Here is a 15,526-nt window from a genome sequence, read left to right as displayed (position 1 = left end):
GTCACAAAGACTTTTGATTTTTGTAAGTGTTCCCATTTATAGTCACAAAGGCTGATGATTTATTTATAAGCCTTGGGTAAAAGTGTGTTGATCTCAAGTCACAAAGACTTTTGATTTTTGCATAAGCCTTGGGTAAAAGTGTTCCAATCTCAGCCTTGGGTAAATGTGTTTCGATCTCAAGTCACAAAGACTTTTGATTTTTGCATAAGCTTGGGTAAAAGTGTTCCAATCTCAACCTAGGGTAAAAGTGTTTCGATCTCTAAGTCACAAAGACTTTTGATTTTCGTATAATCATTGGGTAAAAGTGTTCCCAATCATAGTCACAAAGACTGATGATTTTTAAAGCCAAAACCGAGGGTAACTTGATCCAGCAAACTGAAATCCAATCCCAATTATAATAGTCTGTCGAGATAATTCTATTAAGCCGTTGGTATAGGGATTGGTTTTGCAGCCTCTGGTCTAAAGTCAGAAGGGACAATGTCCCCAAAAGAGAATATGACAAAACACCATTAGTTTGAGTGTTTGCCTATGTGATCGATCTCTCTTGGGTTTTAAACAAAAACAAAAACAAAACAAAAATCACGAAAACCAAAACTAACAAAAACAAAATCAAGTAACGAACTTGAAATTCAGAGAAACCCAGATTCGTTGGGGTTTTGCAAATATCAAATCCGATTGAAAACGAAAACATAATGAAATAAAGAAACCCTAAAAAAAAAGCTGAAGAGAATTGGGGGTCATTGTAAGAAATCTCCCAAATTCTACAAACCCTAGCCTAAACAGAGAAAGAAAACGAATCGAAAACCCAAAGAAAACGAAACGAAAACCCAAAGAAAACGAAAACGTAATGAAATTAAGAAACCCTAAAAAAGAACGAACGAACGAACTTGAAATTCACAGAAACGCAGAATCGTTAGGGTTTCACAAATATCAAATCCGATTGAAAACGAAACGAAAACCCGAAGAAAACGAAAACGTAATGAAATTAGGAAACCCTAAAAAAAAGTTGAAGAGAATTGGGGGGTCATCGTAAGAAATCTCCCAAATTCTACAAACCCTATCTAAACAGAGAAAGAAGAACTAAAAATTCTAAGATTAAAATTATGACTCAGAGTCTCTCTGATAAAAGCTTCCTCTCCCTATTTATAAACAAACAAGTCGGTGATCAGGCAGATACGCGTTTTCCTTTTTTTGTTTTCTTATTTTCCTTTTTCCTTATTTTTGTTGTTGTTATAAGTGTTTCCTTTTTTTTTGTTCTTTCCCTTAGAAAAAGCCTTGTGACTGAAAAAATCAGAGGGAAACAAGAGAAATATGATCTAACACATTGGTAGAGGCGAGAGTTTTATCACAAAAGTTACCTGAACTATGGAAGGGTTGAATATAACATCAGGGACTTTGAATCTATCAGCACCAATTTCAAGTCTCCTGTATTGCAAGCCAGAAGTTAATAAGATGATGTGATTGAATAGAGACAATAATCAAGTTTCCTGAGAAAAATGAATACTGCCTCTACGTCAAAAATACTAGTACGTCAAAAAAGCCTCCTGTATTGCAAGCCAAAGCATTTGCATTTGGAGAAAAAAATAACAACAACAAACACATAAACTGGGGCTTATTGGCCATCGGGAAGCTCGTAAGACGTCGTTAGAATGTTCGAATATGATTTGTCTGAAAAGAAAATTAAGATATCAGGCTAATAAAGCAAGTTACTGTTCATTATACTTTCAGGGATCTTGTCCCTGTGTCTTCTAAGCAGGGACTAAATTGTGAAGATAAGCAAATGAATTAAACCAAAGAAAGACACGAAAAAAGTCATACCATCATAGGGAGTGTCTGGAACCCGACATATAGAATCCTTGATATGACAGCCTGTGAGTAAAGAAACGGACAATAAAATATCACTATTCAACGTTACACTTATGTTTAAAAAATGGAACTTTCCAAAATCCACACTGATAAGAATTCATATCAATGGCAGATCAGGACGAAAATTCTGCGATAGTTTGGAAATAAAATATGGGCAAATTGAGTAATACATATACGGATATACCTTTTGAAGAACATAACCGTCATGCACTGGTGAAATAGTCGTGGATCCTCCACCACTGAAAGGGGGGAAAAGCGTGAATACAATCAGTGCTTCCCAAATGAATCATACAAACTGTAAATAAGGTACCCTTTCACGTCATATAAGATACAAATAGCCTAAGCTTCTGTTTAATATGAAAAGCATGGAGTTACAGTTCTCCAGACTCATCTTCTAAGAACAGAGAACGCAGTCTCTGATCTCTAACAAACTCACACAATTCTGATCACGCAGGATGATCTTTACTAAACACTCTCTCTTCTATTTATAGTGATCCTCATGATCTGATACTGCTAACTAACTTCTTCTTCTCTTCCTTTCTGCTGCCAACTCAGCATCAAGCTCCTTTCTCTCAATACTTATCAGATACATAAGAGAGAATAAGTTCCAGATTCCAAAGATGAAAACAGCATTGATATAAGATAGAGAAACCAGACTTTTCTCTTTGCTGTTGTGTGTTCAAAGGGGGCTCTGCTAGCAGCATCGGATGTTCCTTGGGATCAATCATTAGACAATTCCTAAAAAAATAACATTTAAACAGAGGAGTTCATCAACCAACCACATAAATGAAAAGGAAAAAGTTAAAACAATGAAGACAAAAAAAAAAAACTGATAGATTATACGAGTTACCTAAAAGCATGGTCCCATAAATTGTCCACCATATCCCAATCAGTTACAATGCCATCCTTTATGACACTATCTGGAGAAACTAAAAAAATCACACACACATGGAGAAACTAAAAAAATCATCCCTCGATTCTAACCAGCTTGAAGTCTGTAACATTAGTTCATGACAAAAATCCTGACCTCCATTTGATCACGGCGAAAATTCAAAGCTTGAGACCCAAAGTAAAGCTTCCGTTTGTCGTTTTCTTAATCAGACTCCACGACATTGGTTTTTGCATCCTCCGTATTAGCAGCAACATCATCAATATCCATTCCAGTTCCATCTATTGCTCCAACAACCTTATGACACATCATCACAACAACAACAACAACAAAAAAATCTAAACTTTAAGGAAAACAAAGGGCCTAAATTTAAGGAAAACAAACTCAATTGCAAACAAAGGAAGTTGGAGGAATGAGAAACTAAGACTTACGGAGGGGAAAACAGCTTTGGGGGCATCTTCTCCAGCGTAACCAGCTTTGCAAGTGTGTGAACCCAAGTCAACTACAATAGCTGACACTTCATCTGTCCAACAGATACGAAATCCACCACAGAAAGAAAAGTTAAGACCTTGACGAGAGACGAACTCAAGCGAAAAGGAAAAAGATGTTGTGAGCTGAATTTAGGGAGGGATCAAATATAACCTACCTCCGCCGTACATGGCTGCCGAGAATGCGAGAGGCGGAGAGGTTTTCTCTATCGGAGCTTCGTCGGAGGGTTTATGAACGGACCACAGAAGTAACTGTTGAAAGTGAGTTTGATTTTGTCAGGATTTCACTTTGCCTCGGCTTGTGATGTGAGTATAATATAATAAGGAAGAAAAGGACTGAAACAAAAAGACTAAATATAGAGGGACTAAAACTAAAGAAACTGAAAATAAAAGGACTAGGAAATAAAAAATGTGAAGAAAAAAATAAACGCCGTTGCCGGGGATCGAACCCGGGTCACCCGCGTGACAGGCGGGAATACTTACCACTATACTACAACGACATTATTGACTAAGCTTCCCAGTTATATTTTATAACTAACACTTGATAAATGTGCTAAAGAGTTGGTTTATGGGATTCTGGTACCTTTCGATTGGTCAAACTCGAAACAAGAAGCAAGCATCATTTACGAATGAACTCAAATAATACACAAACATGAAGATCTCAATTCTCAAGTGTTGCAACAATTTGACACACATCATGTGTGCAATAACAATACCTATCCACCGTCTCACACCAAACCAATTGATTCTGACCTTAAATTACCCAGAAAAAACCTCCCATTATCTCCAAAACAAAGAAGAAAGAAAACTAAATCTCCTAGAGAAAATGGCTTCTTCTACTCTCTTTATCACTCTTCTGATCTCCTTGTTGTCACCATTCTTTCTCCGACTGGTTGTTGCTCAAGTACCATCTACATGTGCCTCCAGGCTGCTTTCCTTAGCTCCATGTGGTCCATTCGTTCAAGGCTTTGTCCAGCTTCCGGCTCAGCCTTGCTGTGACAGCTTAAACCAGATCTATAACCAAGAAGCAAACTGTCTCTGTCTCTTCCTCAACAACACTTCTACTTTCTCCCCTGCTTTTCCTATCAATCAAACTCTTGCTCTACAATTGCCTCCACTTTGCAACATTCCAGCCAATTCATCTTCTTGCTCCTCCTCCTCCTCCTCTTCCACCTCCCCTGGTACGTAAAGGACACTTCTACTTTGTCCTCTGTGAGTGAACTGTTTTCTTGAAACTTATGAAAATGTTTTCGGTTTATAGTAGGAGGGGTGCCTAGTGATTCCTCCTCTGTTGCTCCACCACCTTCCTCGTCTGTTGCTCCACCACCTTCTAGCTCAAATGGTTCTCAAATCTCTCTAGGTAGAAAGAACAACTCTCGGGTCGCAGGTAAGCCACTTTTTACCAAAATTTTCAGTGTCTGCTAAAACCAAAACATCAAAACAATTAACACTCAACAAAAAATTTTACTTGTCACTTTATTCAGCGACTCCAGTGGCTCAAATGGACCCAAGACCCACCACTTTTATGGGATTAGGCTATGGTTTAAAATCCTCTGGCTCCAAGTCCGAGACTCAGCTAATCATCCTTGCACTTGCTGCGGTTCTACCAGCCACTCTCCTCCTCAACTGAGTCCGTCTGCATTAAACTACCATCTCGTATTAAGTTACTCTCTCCTGTTGTGTTTTCTCTATGAATTAACATCAACTTTATTGCTCTACGTTATTGGTATGTTTCCTAAAGAAGTAAGCAGTTCTTGAAATGAAATCACAAAAGCAGAACAATGAAGAACAAATACTCTTCCTTTTAACTTTTAAATCTGTAACATTATAAACACAACCAAACAAGATCAACTTGGAATATGGCTTTTTTAAAAACACCCCCAAAAAGCAAAAAAAGGTTCAGTCTTTATAAATCTTTCTCTAAACACTGAACTGATCACACTATTCCAAACTAGGCGCCACTTCTGTTGGGTTGGACTCGAACACATCTTCAGAGTTGGAACTCTCTGCTTCATCAAGAAGGTCACGAGATTGGATCGCCTCTTTATACACTGGCGTCTCTTTGAAATCCGTAGCACCTTCATTATACGTCCCCGCCGCAAGTCCACCGGAGATTAGCTGTCACAACACTCAAACCATTGTGACTTGAATTGACTTAACTTAAGTTGAGGACTTGAATTATGAGTATTGAAATGTTACCGCGAAGAGGATTCCGAAAGCCCATAAGTACTGAACGAAGAACCCTAAACCATCCCACTTCTCACCTTCCCAAGGATCTGCTTCAAGCCCAGGAAGATCCTTAATCGCATATACCGGCGCGTCTTTTGGATCACCTCTGAACCGAGTATTCACAACCGTCCTATCTCCACCGTCGTCTTCCAAGCTGATTTCGATCTGAGACGGCGGATTCTCGCCGTCGTAAACGCCGTTGTTTTCTTCCGGCTGATCCTTGGTCGTCGTCGTGGGGACGAGGCTCCGACGCTTCTTGCTGTCGAATCGACCGGTCTGTGCGGAAGGTTTTTTGGCGGCAGAGACAACGTGGTGACGGGTTCTTGACGGAGAAGGGAAGTTTACGAGTCGGAAGGTGAAGAAAGGATTACGAGAAGAATCCGTTAGGTCTTTACAATGGATTCTAGCTCCTCCGCCACCGCTACTCACGGTGAGAGCCATTTCTTTTTGTTGTGTGGATATGTGTGAGAGAGAGGGAAGAAGCGAGAGATTCGAAGAAGATAAGGAAAAACAAATTTCGGGTCTTATTAAACCCGACCCGATCCCACTTGACCCGCTTCTTTGCCTATTTAACTTTTTTTTTAAACATAAATCGAAATTATCATAAATTCCACAATACAACAATTTAATACAGTCGTGTGAGAAACATTAAAGAGAAAAAATAGACCATACTAATTTTTTTTTATTGACTAAATCATTTGTTTAGTCCTAAACTAACGACGTGTTTGATAAACCCATCTAAATCTTTAACAGAGCTCCCATGTTCTTGGACCGCATCCAACGCTGCTTTCCTCAGCTCCACCGCTTTGATCCTCTCCGTTTGCTTTCCAGTCACAGCATCAGCGAAAACTCTAGCTAACGCGTCTGGGTCAGGCACGGTATCTGGTCCTTCGCAAGCACGCACGCCCACTCTCAGCTGGTCGACCACCAGAGACGCGTCTGTGTACTGGTCTGCTCTCATCGGCCACGTCAGCATCAAAACGCCCGCGACGACCGCCTCCATCACGGAGTTCCAACCGCAGTGCGTTAGAAACGCTCCCACTGCTCGGTGACGTAGCACAGCTACTTGTGGAGCCCATCCTCTGATCACCAGACCCCTCCCAGCCACACGATCGTCAAAGCCGTCTAGGATGTTCCCACGTGACGAATCTTCCTCGACGGGCTCCTTTACGGCCCATACGAAATGGACGCCGCTTTTCTCGAGCCCAGAAGCGAGCGCAAGAGTCTGCTCCTTGGTCAAAACAGCTTGACTTCCGAAGCACACGTACACCACGTGGTCATCCTCACGTGCGTCTAGCCACAACATCACGTGATCGACAGAAACTGAGTTCGGCCCACCGCGATTATCACCGGATACTGGAAGAATTGGTCCTACGGCCCATACACGATCATGGCCCATCTCTCGCTTAAGATACTCGAGATAAACACCTTCCATGGCGGTGAAAGAGTTGACGACGAGTCCCCAACTCGCCACGTTGTCTCTAAACGAGTCTCTCACGAATTCCCAAGTTGGATCTCCGTGAACGTAACTTCTGTAAATCGAAGAGACGTGAGACCAAGGGTATTTCGGACAATTCGGGATCTTGGGAAACTCGAGGATCTCGTCATCTTCATGTTTCTTGGTGGGCATATCGACCCACAACGTATTGAGGATGCAGCAAGTGATAGCAGCGGAGGGAGAGAATTCGAAACGAGGGATTCCGAGGTTTTGGGTCCAGCCAAGGAAGAAATCAGAGACGATGGCTACAGGAGGAGAAGGATGAGAAGCAATCCAAGAGAGAAGCGGCGGGTGGAGATCACCAAGCGCGTGGATCATTGAAGGGAAGGCGGAAGGAGGTAAGTCTTGGACGTTTTCGACGCCGGGAGGGATCGAAGGGTGAGAAGGAAAAGGGAGGATAAGTGTTTCGATGTTAACTCCGGCGGAGAGAAGAGGAGAGAGGAAAGGGAGGTTCTTTGGGGTGACTAAGACTGTTATGGTTAAGGCGGCGCCGCCACGGAGAGCTAGGCGGTGGGTGAAGTCGAGGAGGGGAATCAGGTGGCCTTGCGCCGGAAATGGAAAGATCAAGACCTGAGTCTTTGTAGGAATGTTCTTTTCTTCCGATACTGTCAATGTCATAATGACACTTTTTAGTTAACTTTCTTGTTTTTGCCGGAATGGTTATTTGGTGGTGCCAAAAAAGAAAGAGGAGAGTGATTTAAATAGAGATGTGTTTAGTGCTAACTGTTGTTAATTGCCGATTTGCGTTACCCAATGTTATCCCAACACTTAGAGAAAATGCTTACGACTCTTTTGATAATACCGTGTGGTTGTGGGTCTTTTGATTTATTTAGCATCCAATAACACTTGCGAAGAGCACTAATTGGGATTGAACATTTTTACGTAACGCCTCTTACATTGTTTGCTTATTGTAGCAAAATGGTTTCTCGCTCCTCATAGGTACACGTCCGAAAACATACGATTTTGGTATTAACTTTTTTAAAGCAGAAAGAGTAGGTACAAGTCGTGTGGGTAGGTACTTTACCCATAAAATCGTGTGTTGGTACAGTAAATATCGGAAACAGTTTCAAGTAAGCAACTCTATGTATTGGGGTGCTTTGCCAAAAATTTGCGTAGTTACAAATATTACCGAATCTACTTCAAAGCTCTGGTTCACAGGCCTCCTTTAGCATTCAAAAGCCTCAAATGGCCAAGATAGGTGACTTAACTAGGTCCAAATGTTTGGTGCTAAACCCTTTAGTCTCCTCGTCAGTCATTGACAAAGCCGAGTTCACATGCGATAGCAAGATGGTCGCTTCCCCATTTCTGCAAATTTGCATCAGTCAGAAACTTGTAGGCAACTCTCCCAACAATCACGATGTTTTTACCGTTTAAATTGAACAGAGATTTTCCAGTCTTTATAGGGAAATTACTAACTCAAGAAAGCAAAGGGAAAAGAAAAGATAGTTAGCCACTACTTGACCTAAAAAAAACATATGATACCTCACTTGGTAGTCCACATGTTCTTGTCAAAACATCAGTTGGCAAGGTTTCAAGAACCCTGACAGGAACAAGTTCCTTTGTGTGCCTGATTTCAATTCCTCAGATTAATGTTTGGGATTATATAAAATAATATAAGCATATATCACCACAGACTTAACTATATATAATCAAAAGCTCTAATCAATGATATCAAAACAGACTTACCATATATAATCAACTGTTCCCAGGAACCTGGAATGATATGTTGTTGCCAATGGTTCACCGCGTTGATCTCTCGTTCTATGAGTACCCTGAAGATCTCAGGTTTTAGCATACTAAATGGAAAGCTACAACATCATAAAATATGTTCCCCACGTTTCTCAGTATCTAGTATAAAAGAAAGCCACAGTTCCTAAAGGCGTTCTGAGTTTGTATGGATTTTCTATTCTTGAGGTAAGGGAAACCTATTTTAGTATTCCTCTAATACATATTTCAATGCTTTCAATACGCCCAGAAGTCGAGAACAAGAAACAAAAACACTTACAGGAACTCCACTATATGCGCTATGAAGCTTCAGTTGATGTTGGACATGAGTGCTTGCTTGACCACCAGTTGCAAACTGTAGTTCTTCCTTGCTCCATACATTGGGTAGTGATCCGGATGTGGATACTGCAGCCCTGAAGAGAGGGGAAGTTGTTAAGTTAGACTAAATCGAGATAAGATCTGAGGAATACCAAGTTGATAAAGCACAGACCAAAGAAGAGATATAAGTAATCTATCAGTTCATCAGGTGAACCGAAAGGGAACGCAGACACATTACCCAGAAAACCAAAGATCTCGGTGAGTATCAAATTACCTAACTGCATACCGGTTTCTAAATGACCTCTTCTTTGGTTCCATTTCAGACTGGCCAGAAATTTGCCTGCGATTGTGTAATTGTGTATCCAACTAGAAAAAGGAAAATATAGAGTTTATTCTAACATTTCCAGCAAAGAAAGGAAAAAAATGTTGACAACGAAAATTGTAAAAGAAAGAGTCCAGGACCCTCAATGGAACTCACATCAGCTGAAGCTATGAAATCGTAAATTGCACTCTGTCCAGCATTTCAAGATTAAGTTTTAGAACACTATCAGCTAAATCAATAAATAATACAAACAAAAAAAACAAAAGTTGGTAAAGAGATAACCTGTGGAGTGCTATTCAGATCACCAGCAATCACCACTGGAATATTTCCCCATTCCTGTGATAACTGGTAAGCCTTCTCCAGAAATAGTCTTACCTAAAAGTTATGACATATCAACTATTAAAAAAACGAGCGAGCTACTAGAATTTCAATGAAGTTTCATCTATACTGCCAGGCATATATGTACTGATATATACATCACTTACTACCAACTAAATAACTGACATTTCCAAAGTCAGTAGCGACAACAATGCTCTACAGATTCTAAGGATAAACGAGTTTCATCAGAATTTTGTAGGGATCTAGCATGATATACCTGGCCTAGCTTGATATCCCCACGCTTAGGATTGAACAGGACATGTATATTCCCAACTACTAGCCGTCGAGGACTTAAAGATGTTTCAAATATCAGGCAACGAAACATGAGAGCGAGCATAAAATTTAGTAAGGATCTTAACAGTAACATACATATTCACTCCAGTAAGGGAATCAGAAGAGAACTCAGACATACTCTGAAGGTCGCACACTTAATTTAGACTTTGGGTCCTCATGGTTCATCTGTTCCGTAGTAGACAATCAAATAAAATTATTTAATTGACAAGGATGAAACTATCGAAAATTGAGTAATTATCATTTCTTCAAACACAACAGGAGGGGTAAAAAATCTAAAAAAACCCCAACAATGAAGATGCATCTTGCCATATCTCTGTGTGCTCCTATAACTAAGGAAAATCAGAGGAGACGAATATAGAGCAATTACTTTAAATGGTGCATACCTCTAAAACACAAAGTTGAGCAACATTGTTTCGCATGTCAAATCTATCAAACTCTATATGTTGATAGTCTAGAAGTTTAAATCTGCACTCACAACAGAAATATATCACGAATGATGAAACCAGAGAGCAAGAGTCTAACAAAATAAACAACATTGTGAAACAATTAGAAACCGAAGCCTTATAACTAATATATTGTGAAGGCAATTTCAAAGCTAAATAGAACTGGGAGATATATAATTTCCCTCGCTCCGATATAGAAACATTCCCTTTAGACAATTCAAATGGCTAGATTTCTGACTCCCGCATATAGAGACTTCCCAGTTCCCACCACACATACAAAATGACCCTAAATAGAAACAACAGGACTTACAATTTCTCTTTCCAGAATATAGCACACCCATCACTCGCTTCTCCAGTCCGACTCTAAAATAACACTAGATATATGAAAATGGTCACCAATGCATTTGAGGTAATAAAAGCTGTTGACTCGTATATACCTTGTGAACACCTTGAAATCCCCTAGTTTTAAGAAGACCATCGAGATCATCAAAGCGGTCAACCTCCTGCAGTAAAATTGGAACATGAGAATGCAACCAGACTTCTCTTTGGAAATAAATGGAACTAAAATAAGCTCTTCTCAACATATTGTAGCTCTAGGCAGTTCACTGTTATTTTTTTAATAAAGAGAACACATTTCTCAACAAGAGAGTAAATCCTATAATGAACCATACATAAGGGAGATACATAAACCCCTGGAACTTGCCTGAAGACATAAGATGCTTGCATTATAGCGACTAATCTCCTTGCAGATGAGATGTTTCCGTCTACTCCACTCTAAGTGCTTCGGGGGAACGTTGTAATACAAGTCCATGTGGTTGGACGCATTGTCAACACCAAGTAGATTGTACGAAACTAAAACTACTTTATCTGAAAATTGAAAAAACGTTAAAAAAGGAATGTGATACTTCGTAAATTAAGCATTTATTATTCCGTGGAGATTGCAATTGCACAGACCTTGGAGATTTTCAAAATTGGTTGCGGAAAACACCCATTCGCGCTCACCGGAACTCGAGATTATCTCCTTTGTTCTCTTTCGCCGCCGCCGAGAAGATTTACCAGGCCTAACTGGTTTACAACTACGCCAACTTGAACCCGGCGCAAGAGGACGGTGAGGTTTTAGGGTTATTGACTCATGTCTATACGATGATTCCGAAATCGAACATCGCTTCCGCTTGGTGACGGTGGTTGAGTTCCCCGTCGAGTTCTTTCGCTCGTATTTACTCATGGCGTGAACTATCGCATTTATTCTGTGAAGTTAAACGGATTAAGACAAATCCACGACAACTAATACACGGCGGTGGATTAATAGAATTGGAGAAGAACATAGACGAAGCTGAGATGAAGCAGAAGATGAAAAATCAAAAAAAAAAAAAAATTCTCACCTCTCACCAAACAGAGATGAAGCAGAGACGAATTATTCGATGTGAGAACTGGTCTCAGTGACACTTCCGTTCCGTCGATGTGAGACCTGAGATACCTCCGTCGTCGATGTGAAGCCGTGAAAGAAGGATGGAGAAGAATAAAATCGTGAAAAAAAACAGAGGCGGAAGTAAAATTTAGGGTTGGGAAAACCGAACCGAACTAACTTACAACGAATTTTAACTGTAAATGCTGTCGATCAATTTTGCCTTAATAAACCGAATCCAAACCGAAATTTTAAAACTTCTATTCGGTTTGGTCCGGTTCGACAAGTAGACATCAAATGGATGTAAAATTAAAAATATGGTAGAATCAAATGGATGTAAAATTAAAAATATGGTAGCATCTACCAGTAAACAATCTGAAGATATGGTGCAAATCAGTGGTTGAAAATCTCTTGGAATTGCAAGGTAAATCAATCTTTATGCAATTGAGAATGTTGTGTAGACGAACTGATTGTGTATCCCTGTGATGCATCACTTCCCACGATCCGACAGAGCCTATGAGTTCCCAACCACTGAATCCCATATGATATGAATGTACTTCTTCTTTATTTATTTTTTTTCCACAAATCAATTATATTAACATAAAAAAGTGTTAACAAAATACAGAAACATCCCAACACAATTTGATTATGATAAAACTGATGTTGCTGTAAATTCAACTCATGAACAATAGAGCAGCAAACAAGTATTCCAGGATCCCAGATCCAAGATTGACTTCCAATTCCCGAATCGGAAAAAACCATATGAGGAACACAAACTCTATTATAATAGAAAAGGAGGTGTTTTGGTGAAGAAACGATAGACACCGTTCGAAGACGGAAAGAAGCCGACACCATAAACCTTGGAATGAGACCAAAATAAGGTCAGAAATACACTCCCACGGAGGGAGAGAAAAGAGCCGAGACTGTGAGAATGAATTTGGACACAACTGTTGAGGGATGAGTTTTCGATTAATCCTGCAAAAGAGAAAGGCAAGAAAAGTGAGATTAAGATGATGAAGAACCAGAAGCTTGGAAGCTAAACGAAGAAGAAGAAGAATCGTGAAAGAGGAGAAGTCGAGAAGGACAATGATGTGTTATGGGCCTGCTGGTGTATGAGTGGTCAAGGTCCATGTCAAAGAAGAATTGTTAAAGGGTTTAGTTAAGACCTACTTGGTTGTAATGTTGTTCTGTTAAGTTTTAACTAAGTTAGTTAAGTTTAAGTCTCTAGAGTTGGTGCAAGTTGATGAGAACTGTTAAGAGTACAAGTTAGGACATTGACTTGTAAGGTGTGTAGCCGAGCTAGTGGAGAGTTGTTAGTCTAGAGCTTTTGAGTAAACTATGTAAGTGTGAAAAACCTTGTTATAAGGAGGTGTATGAATGAATGAGAGTTCAAAAAATTGAGTTCTTTGAGTAAAGAAAAGAAAAAGAAACAAATCTGAAATCAAAGTGAGAAGTTCAACAACAACAATCACAATCCGCGACATCATCTATTCTGGAAACCAGATTTTGCAAACAGAACGATGAAATCTGGGTGTTATGAAACAACACCAATGTCGAGATAGGAGACTGGATTGTGATTGACAGTCTCACATTTAGTAACAACACAGTGAGAAGGCAAAGAACATGGATTTAGATCTATACATAGAAAAGCAAAATGAAAAAATAAGAAGAGAAGAACCGACCGACGCCAGAGAAGCCGGCGTCGGCCGGTAACGGGGAAGAAAACGGAAGTTATAGGAGGGTCGCCTTAAGAGAGAGAACAGAGAGAAAACGGTTGAGAGAGAACTTCTCGTATTTTTTACTATTATACATCTTCTTTATATCACCAAAACAAGATCAAGATCAAGTACTTCTTCTTTATATCAAGATCAATGAGCGTCAATTTCTCCGAACCAACTTTTTATCAACATCCAGAAGCTTCATGTATAAAACGATGATGCTTTTTTAATACTGTGAAAACAAGGAATTTCAAACATGTACATCCAATATTTTTTTCATCTCCCATTTGACTATTTTTGTAACTTTGTCAACTCAATATATTTAAGTTTTTAAAAACAGTTATGATTCTAACATGGGGCATTTTTACAAACATTTTAGGATATAGGGCCAACATTTTTTTTAAAAAAATTATAATATAATAATAAAAATTATTGTTTTATTTTTTTTTAAAAGTTATTTTGTTTGAGATAATATTTATTTTTAATTGTTATGTAAATCTATTAGTCTATTTGAATGCTAATTATTTTAGCCATTATAGTATTTTATTTTTAACGTATTATTACAGTTTTATATTGTTTGTTTTTTGTATTTGCATTATTATTTTGTGAAATATAAAATAGTTATTTTAATATTATTATTGTGAGCAAATAAAAATTATTAATTTATCATCTATATAAATTTAGTTTTACCAACCCGCCAATGTGGAAATTAAAACACACATTTTCATACATTGAGTAATATCTATTCGTTTTAAAAATTTCAAATCACAACATATGCAGAAGAAAAAAATATGCATTTTCTTAATTATAAGTATTATATAAAAATTCCAAACAATTTGTAAATAAAATAAAATAAAATAAAGATGATAGGAGGATCATAATTTAAAATCTTAACAAAATCTTCGAATTTAGTTATTAAAAATAATTGTATTGTATTCTTGATATAAAATCTTAGTTTTTAAAATTCTGATTGGTTTATATATTTTTTAAAATAGAGAAAAAAAATATTTTTTTAGATTTTTTTAGATTTTTTAATACTTGATCTGTGAGTGTTTTTTATTTTTAATTAATTATATTTATTTAAATTAGTTAATTAAGCTTAATTAATTTTTTCTAATGGCAATTGAATGTAATTTTTTTATACATTTTAAGATTCGTTTCATATTTGTACTTCCCAATTAATATAGTAGGATATACTAAATATTACAAGAAATTTGAAAACATTCCAAAGTTATGGTATTTTGTGACTATTATATGCCCCAATTCCATCACTCACTATATATGATGAAAATAATTTTGAGTAGTCACTAGTTATTACTAAAATCATCCCACATGGTCACAATTATCAAACTAAAAAACTTATGAAGAGACAATTTTGTTTGATAAGTCCGATAATACTGTTTTTTCTTTCAATTTTGTTTCGAAAAGTCATCGCTTTATATATATATCGAATTCAATATTCCTGCATGTCTTACGTATTGGTGTCCAAGAGATTTATAAATTAACTTCTTTAGTGGTATACTACTATATATATTATAGTAGATTAGGTTCGGGTAAATACGCATGAATGAAATGTTAAGAAGTATTTTAAATATTAATTTATATTTTATTATAAAATGAAAAAAAATGATTTATAGTTCACAAACTTCATTTCAGAATACAATTTCAATGTATATTACATCATAATAAAATTAGATTTTTTTTTAAAAAATGTAAACATGGCAAGGGAGTAAATAAATAGTCGACATGTCAGCATTTGGAAGCTATATTAAACACCCAACTCGTGTTAATAATTTTCTTATTCTCCGATTAGTTAAAAAGAAGAATAAAAAATATATAAAAATCACTAATAATGGTTTACATTGATTCAGATTACGGAAACAAAGGCGGGTAGAATGACGAAAAAAAGAAACAATCGCCCAGCGACGGTCTTGGGCCAAATTTGGCGATGAT

The 15,526-nt window shown here is 37.8% G+C and overlaps 5 protein-coding genes and 1 non-coding gene across 12 annotated transcripts; 1 reads left to right on the top strand and 5 right to left on the bottom strand.

Annotated features, from left to right (window-relative positions):
- Positions 1-2,050: 2,050 nt before the first annotated feature.
- ARP4A (actin-related proteins 4A) lies at positions 2,051-3,503 on the bottom strand. The gene is given in 5 exon segments (XM_087491979.1): positions 2,051-2,604; positions 2,717-2,786; positions 2,869-3,052; positions 3,187-3,278; positions 3,402-3,503. Coding segments are annotated over 5 exon segments (525 nt in total). The 5' UTR covers positions 3,415-3,503; the 3' UTR covers positions 2,051-2,438.
- Positions 3,504-3,671: 168 nt separating this feature from the next.
- On the bottom strand, positions 3,672-3,743 carry TRNAD-GUC (transfer RNA aspartic acid (anticodon GUC)). Its single transcript has one exon. It is a non-coding gene; the product is annotated as a tRNA-Asp (tRNA).
- Positions 3,744-3,841: 98 nt separating this feature from the next.
- On the top strand, positions 3,842-5,051 carry LOC104751255 (non-specific lipid transfer protein GPI-anchored 10). 2 transcript variants are annotated; one of them, XM_087491977.1, is made up of 3 exons: positions 3,842-4,424; positions 4,505-4,630; positions 4,728-5,051. In XM_087491977.1, exons 1-3 carry the CDS (start codon positions 3,896-3,898, stop codon positions 4,871-4,873), a joined length of 801 nt encoding a protein of 266 aa, XP_087348103.1. In that variant the 5' UTR covers positions 3,842-3,895; the 3' UTR covers positions 4,874-5,051. The 2 variants fall into 2 exon arrangements, with proteins under 2 accessions (XP_087348103.1, XP_019094038.2); XM_019238493.2 differs by having other exon boundaries at positions 3,872-4,424; positions 4,508-4,630.
- On the bottom strand, positions 5,026-5,993 carry LOC104751254 (uncharacterized). The gene is made up of 2 exons (XM_087491978.1): positions 5,443-5,993; positions 5,026-5,361 (listed from the first exon to the last, which is right to left on the bottom strand). Exons 1-2 carry the CDS (start codon positions 5,911-5,913, stop codon positions 5,185-5,187), a joined length of 648 nt encoding a protein of 215 aa, XP_087348104.1. The 5' UTR covers positions 5,914-5,993; the 3' UTR covers positions 5,026-5,184.
- A 105-nt stretch (positions 5,994-6,098) lies between these two features.
- On the bottom strand, positions 6,099-7,847 carry LOC104751253 (flavonol 3-O-glucosyltransferase UGT89B1). Its single transcript, XM_010473167.3, has one exon. The coding sequence runs from the start codon at positions 7,586-7,588 to the stop codon at positions 6,167-6,169; it is 1,422 nt and encodes a 473-aa protein (XP_010471469.2). The 5' UTR covers positions 7,589-7,847; the 3' UTR covers positions 6,099-6,166.
- An 84-nt stretch (positions 7,848-7,931) lies between these two features.
- On the bottom strand, positions 7,932-13,687 carry LOC104751251 (carbon catabolite repressor protein 4 homolog 5). 6 transcript variants are annotated; one of them, XR_761754.3, is made up of 15 exons: positions 11,833-12,973; positions 11,405-11,697; positions 11,154-11,317; positions 10,888-10,953; positions 10,761-10,813; positions 10,391-10,472; positions 10,126-10,172; positions 9,931-10,003; positions 9,618-9,710; positions 9,492-9,524; positions 9,288-9,379; positions 8,976-9,108; positions 8,657-8,731; positions 8,453-8,537; positions 7,932-8,275 (listed from the first exon to the last, which is right to left on the bottom strand). XR_761754.3 is itself a non-coding variant. In XM_010473164.3 (15 exons), exons 2-15 carry the CDS (start codon positions 11,673-11,675, stop codon positions 8,219-8,221), a joined length of 1,335 nt encoding a protein of 444 aa, XP_010471466.1. In that variant the 5' UTR covers positions 11,676-11,697; positions 11,833-13,687; the 3' UTR covers positions 7,932-8,218. The 6 variants fall into 6 exon arrangements, 4 of the variants coding, with proteins under 4 accessions (XP_010471466.1, XP_087348100.1, XP_010471468.1 ...); XM_010473164.3 differs by having other exon boundaries at positions 8,657-8,742; positions 11,833-13,687; XR_015584781.1 differs by lacking the exon at positions 10,761-10,813.
- Between the last annotated feature and the right edge of the window lie 1,839 nt (positions 13,688-15,526).

Source organism: Camelina sativa, chromosome 16 (genome assembly GCF_030686135.1).
Source record: "Camelina sativa cultivar CO46 ecotype springtype chromosome 16, ASM3068613v1".
Classification (NCBI taxonomy): Eukaryota; Viridiplantae; Streptophyta; class Magnoliopsida; order Brassicales; family Brassicaceae; genus Camelina; species Camelina sativa.
Note: the sequence above shows the minus strand (reverse complement) of the source record. Positions and strands in the feature narration are given on the sequence as shown.

Coding starts and splice junctions, on each gene's coding strand:
- LOC104751253 (XM_010473167.3), bottom strand. CDS start 7,588: ATGACATTGACAGTATCGGAAGAAAAGAACATTCCTACAAAGACTCAG.
- LOC104751254 (XM_087491978.1), bottom strand. CDS start 5,913: ATGGCTCTCACCGTGAGTAGCGGTGGCGGAGGAGCTAGAATCCATTGT. Junction 5,362..5,442: donor CTTTCGGAATCCTCTTCGCG/GTAACATTTCAA, acceptor GTGTTGTGACAG/CTAATCTCCGGTGGACTTGC.
- LOC104751255 (XM_087491977.1), top strand. CDS start 3,896: ATGAAGATCTCAATTCTCAAGTGTTGCAACAATTTGACACACATCATG. Junction 4,425..4,504: donor CTCCTCTTCCACCTCCCCTG/GTACGTAAAGGA, acceptor TTCGGTTTATAG/TAGGAGGGGTGCCTAGTGAT. Junction 4,631..4,727: donor GAACAACTCTCGGGTCGCAG/GTAAGCCACTTT, acceptor CACTTTATTCAG/CGACTCCAGTGGCTCAAATG.
- LOC104751251 (XM_010473164.3), bottom strand. CDS start 11,675: ATGAGTAAATACGAGCGAAAGAACTCGACGGGGAACTCAACCACCGTC. Junction 10,473..10,760: donor ATATTCTGGAAAGAGAAATT/GTAAGTCCTGTT, acceptor TTGTGAGTGCAG/ATTTAAACTTCTAGACTATC. Junction 8,276..8,452: donor CATGTGGACTACCAAGTGAG/GTATCATATGTT, acceptor GCAAATTTGCAG/AAATGGGGAAGCGACCATCT.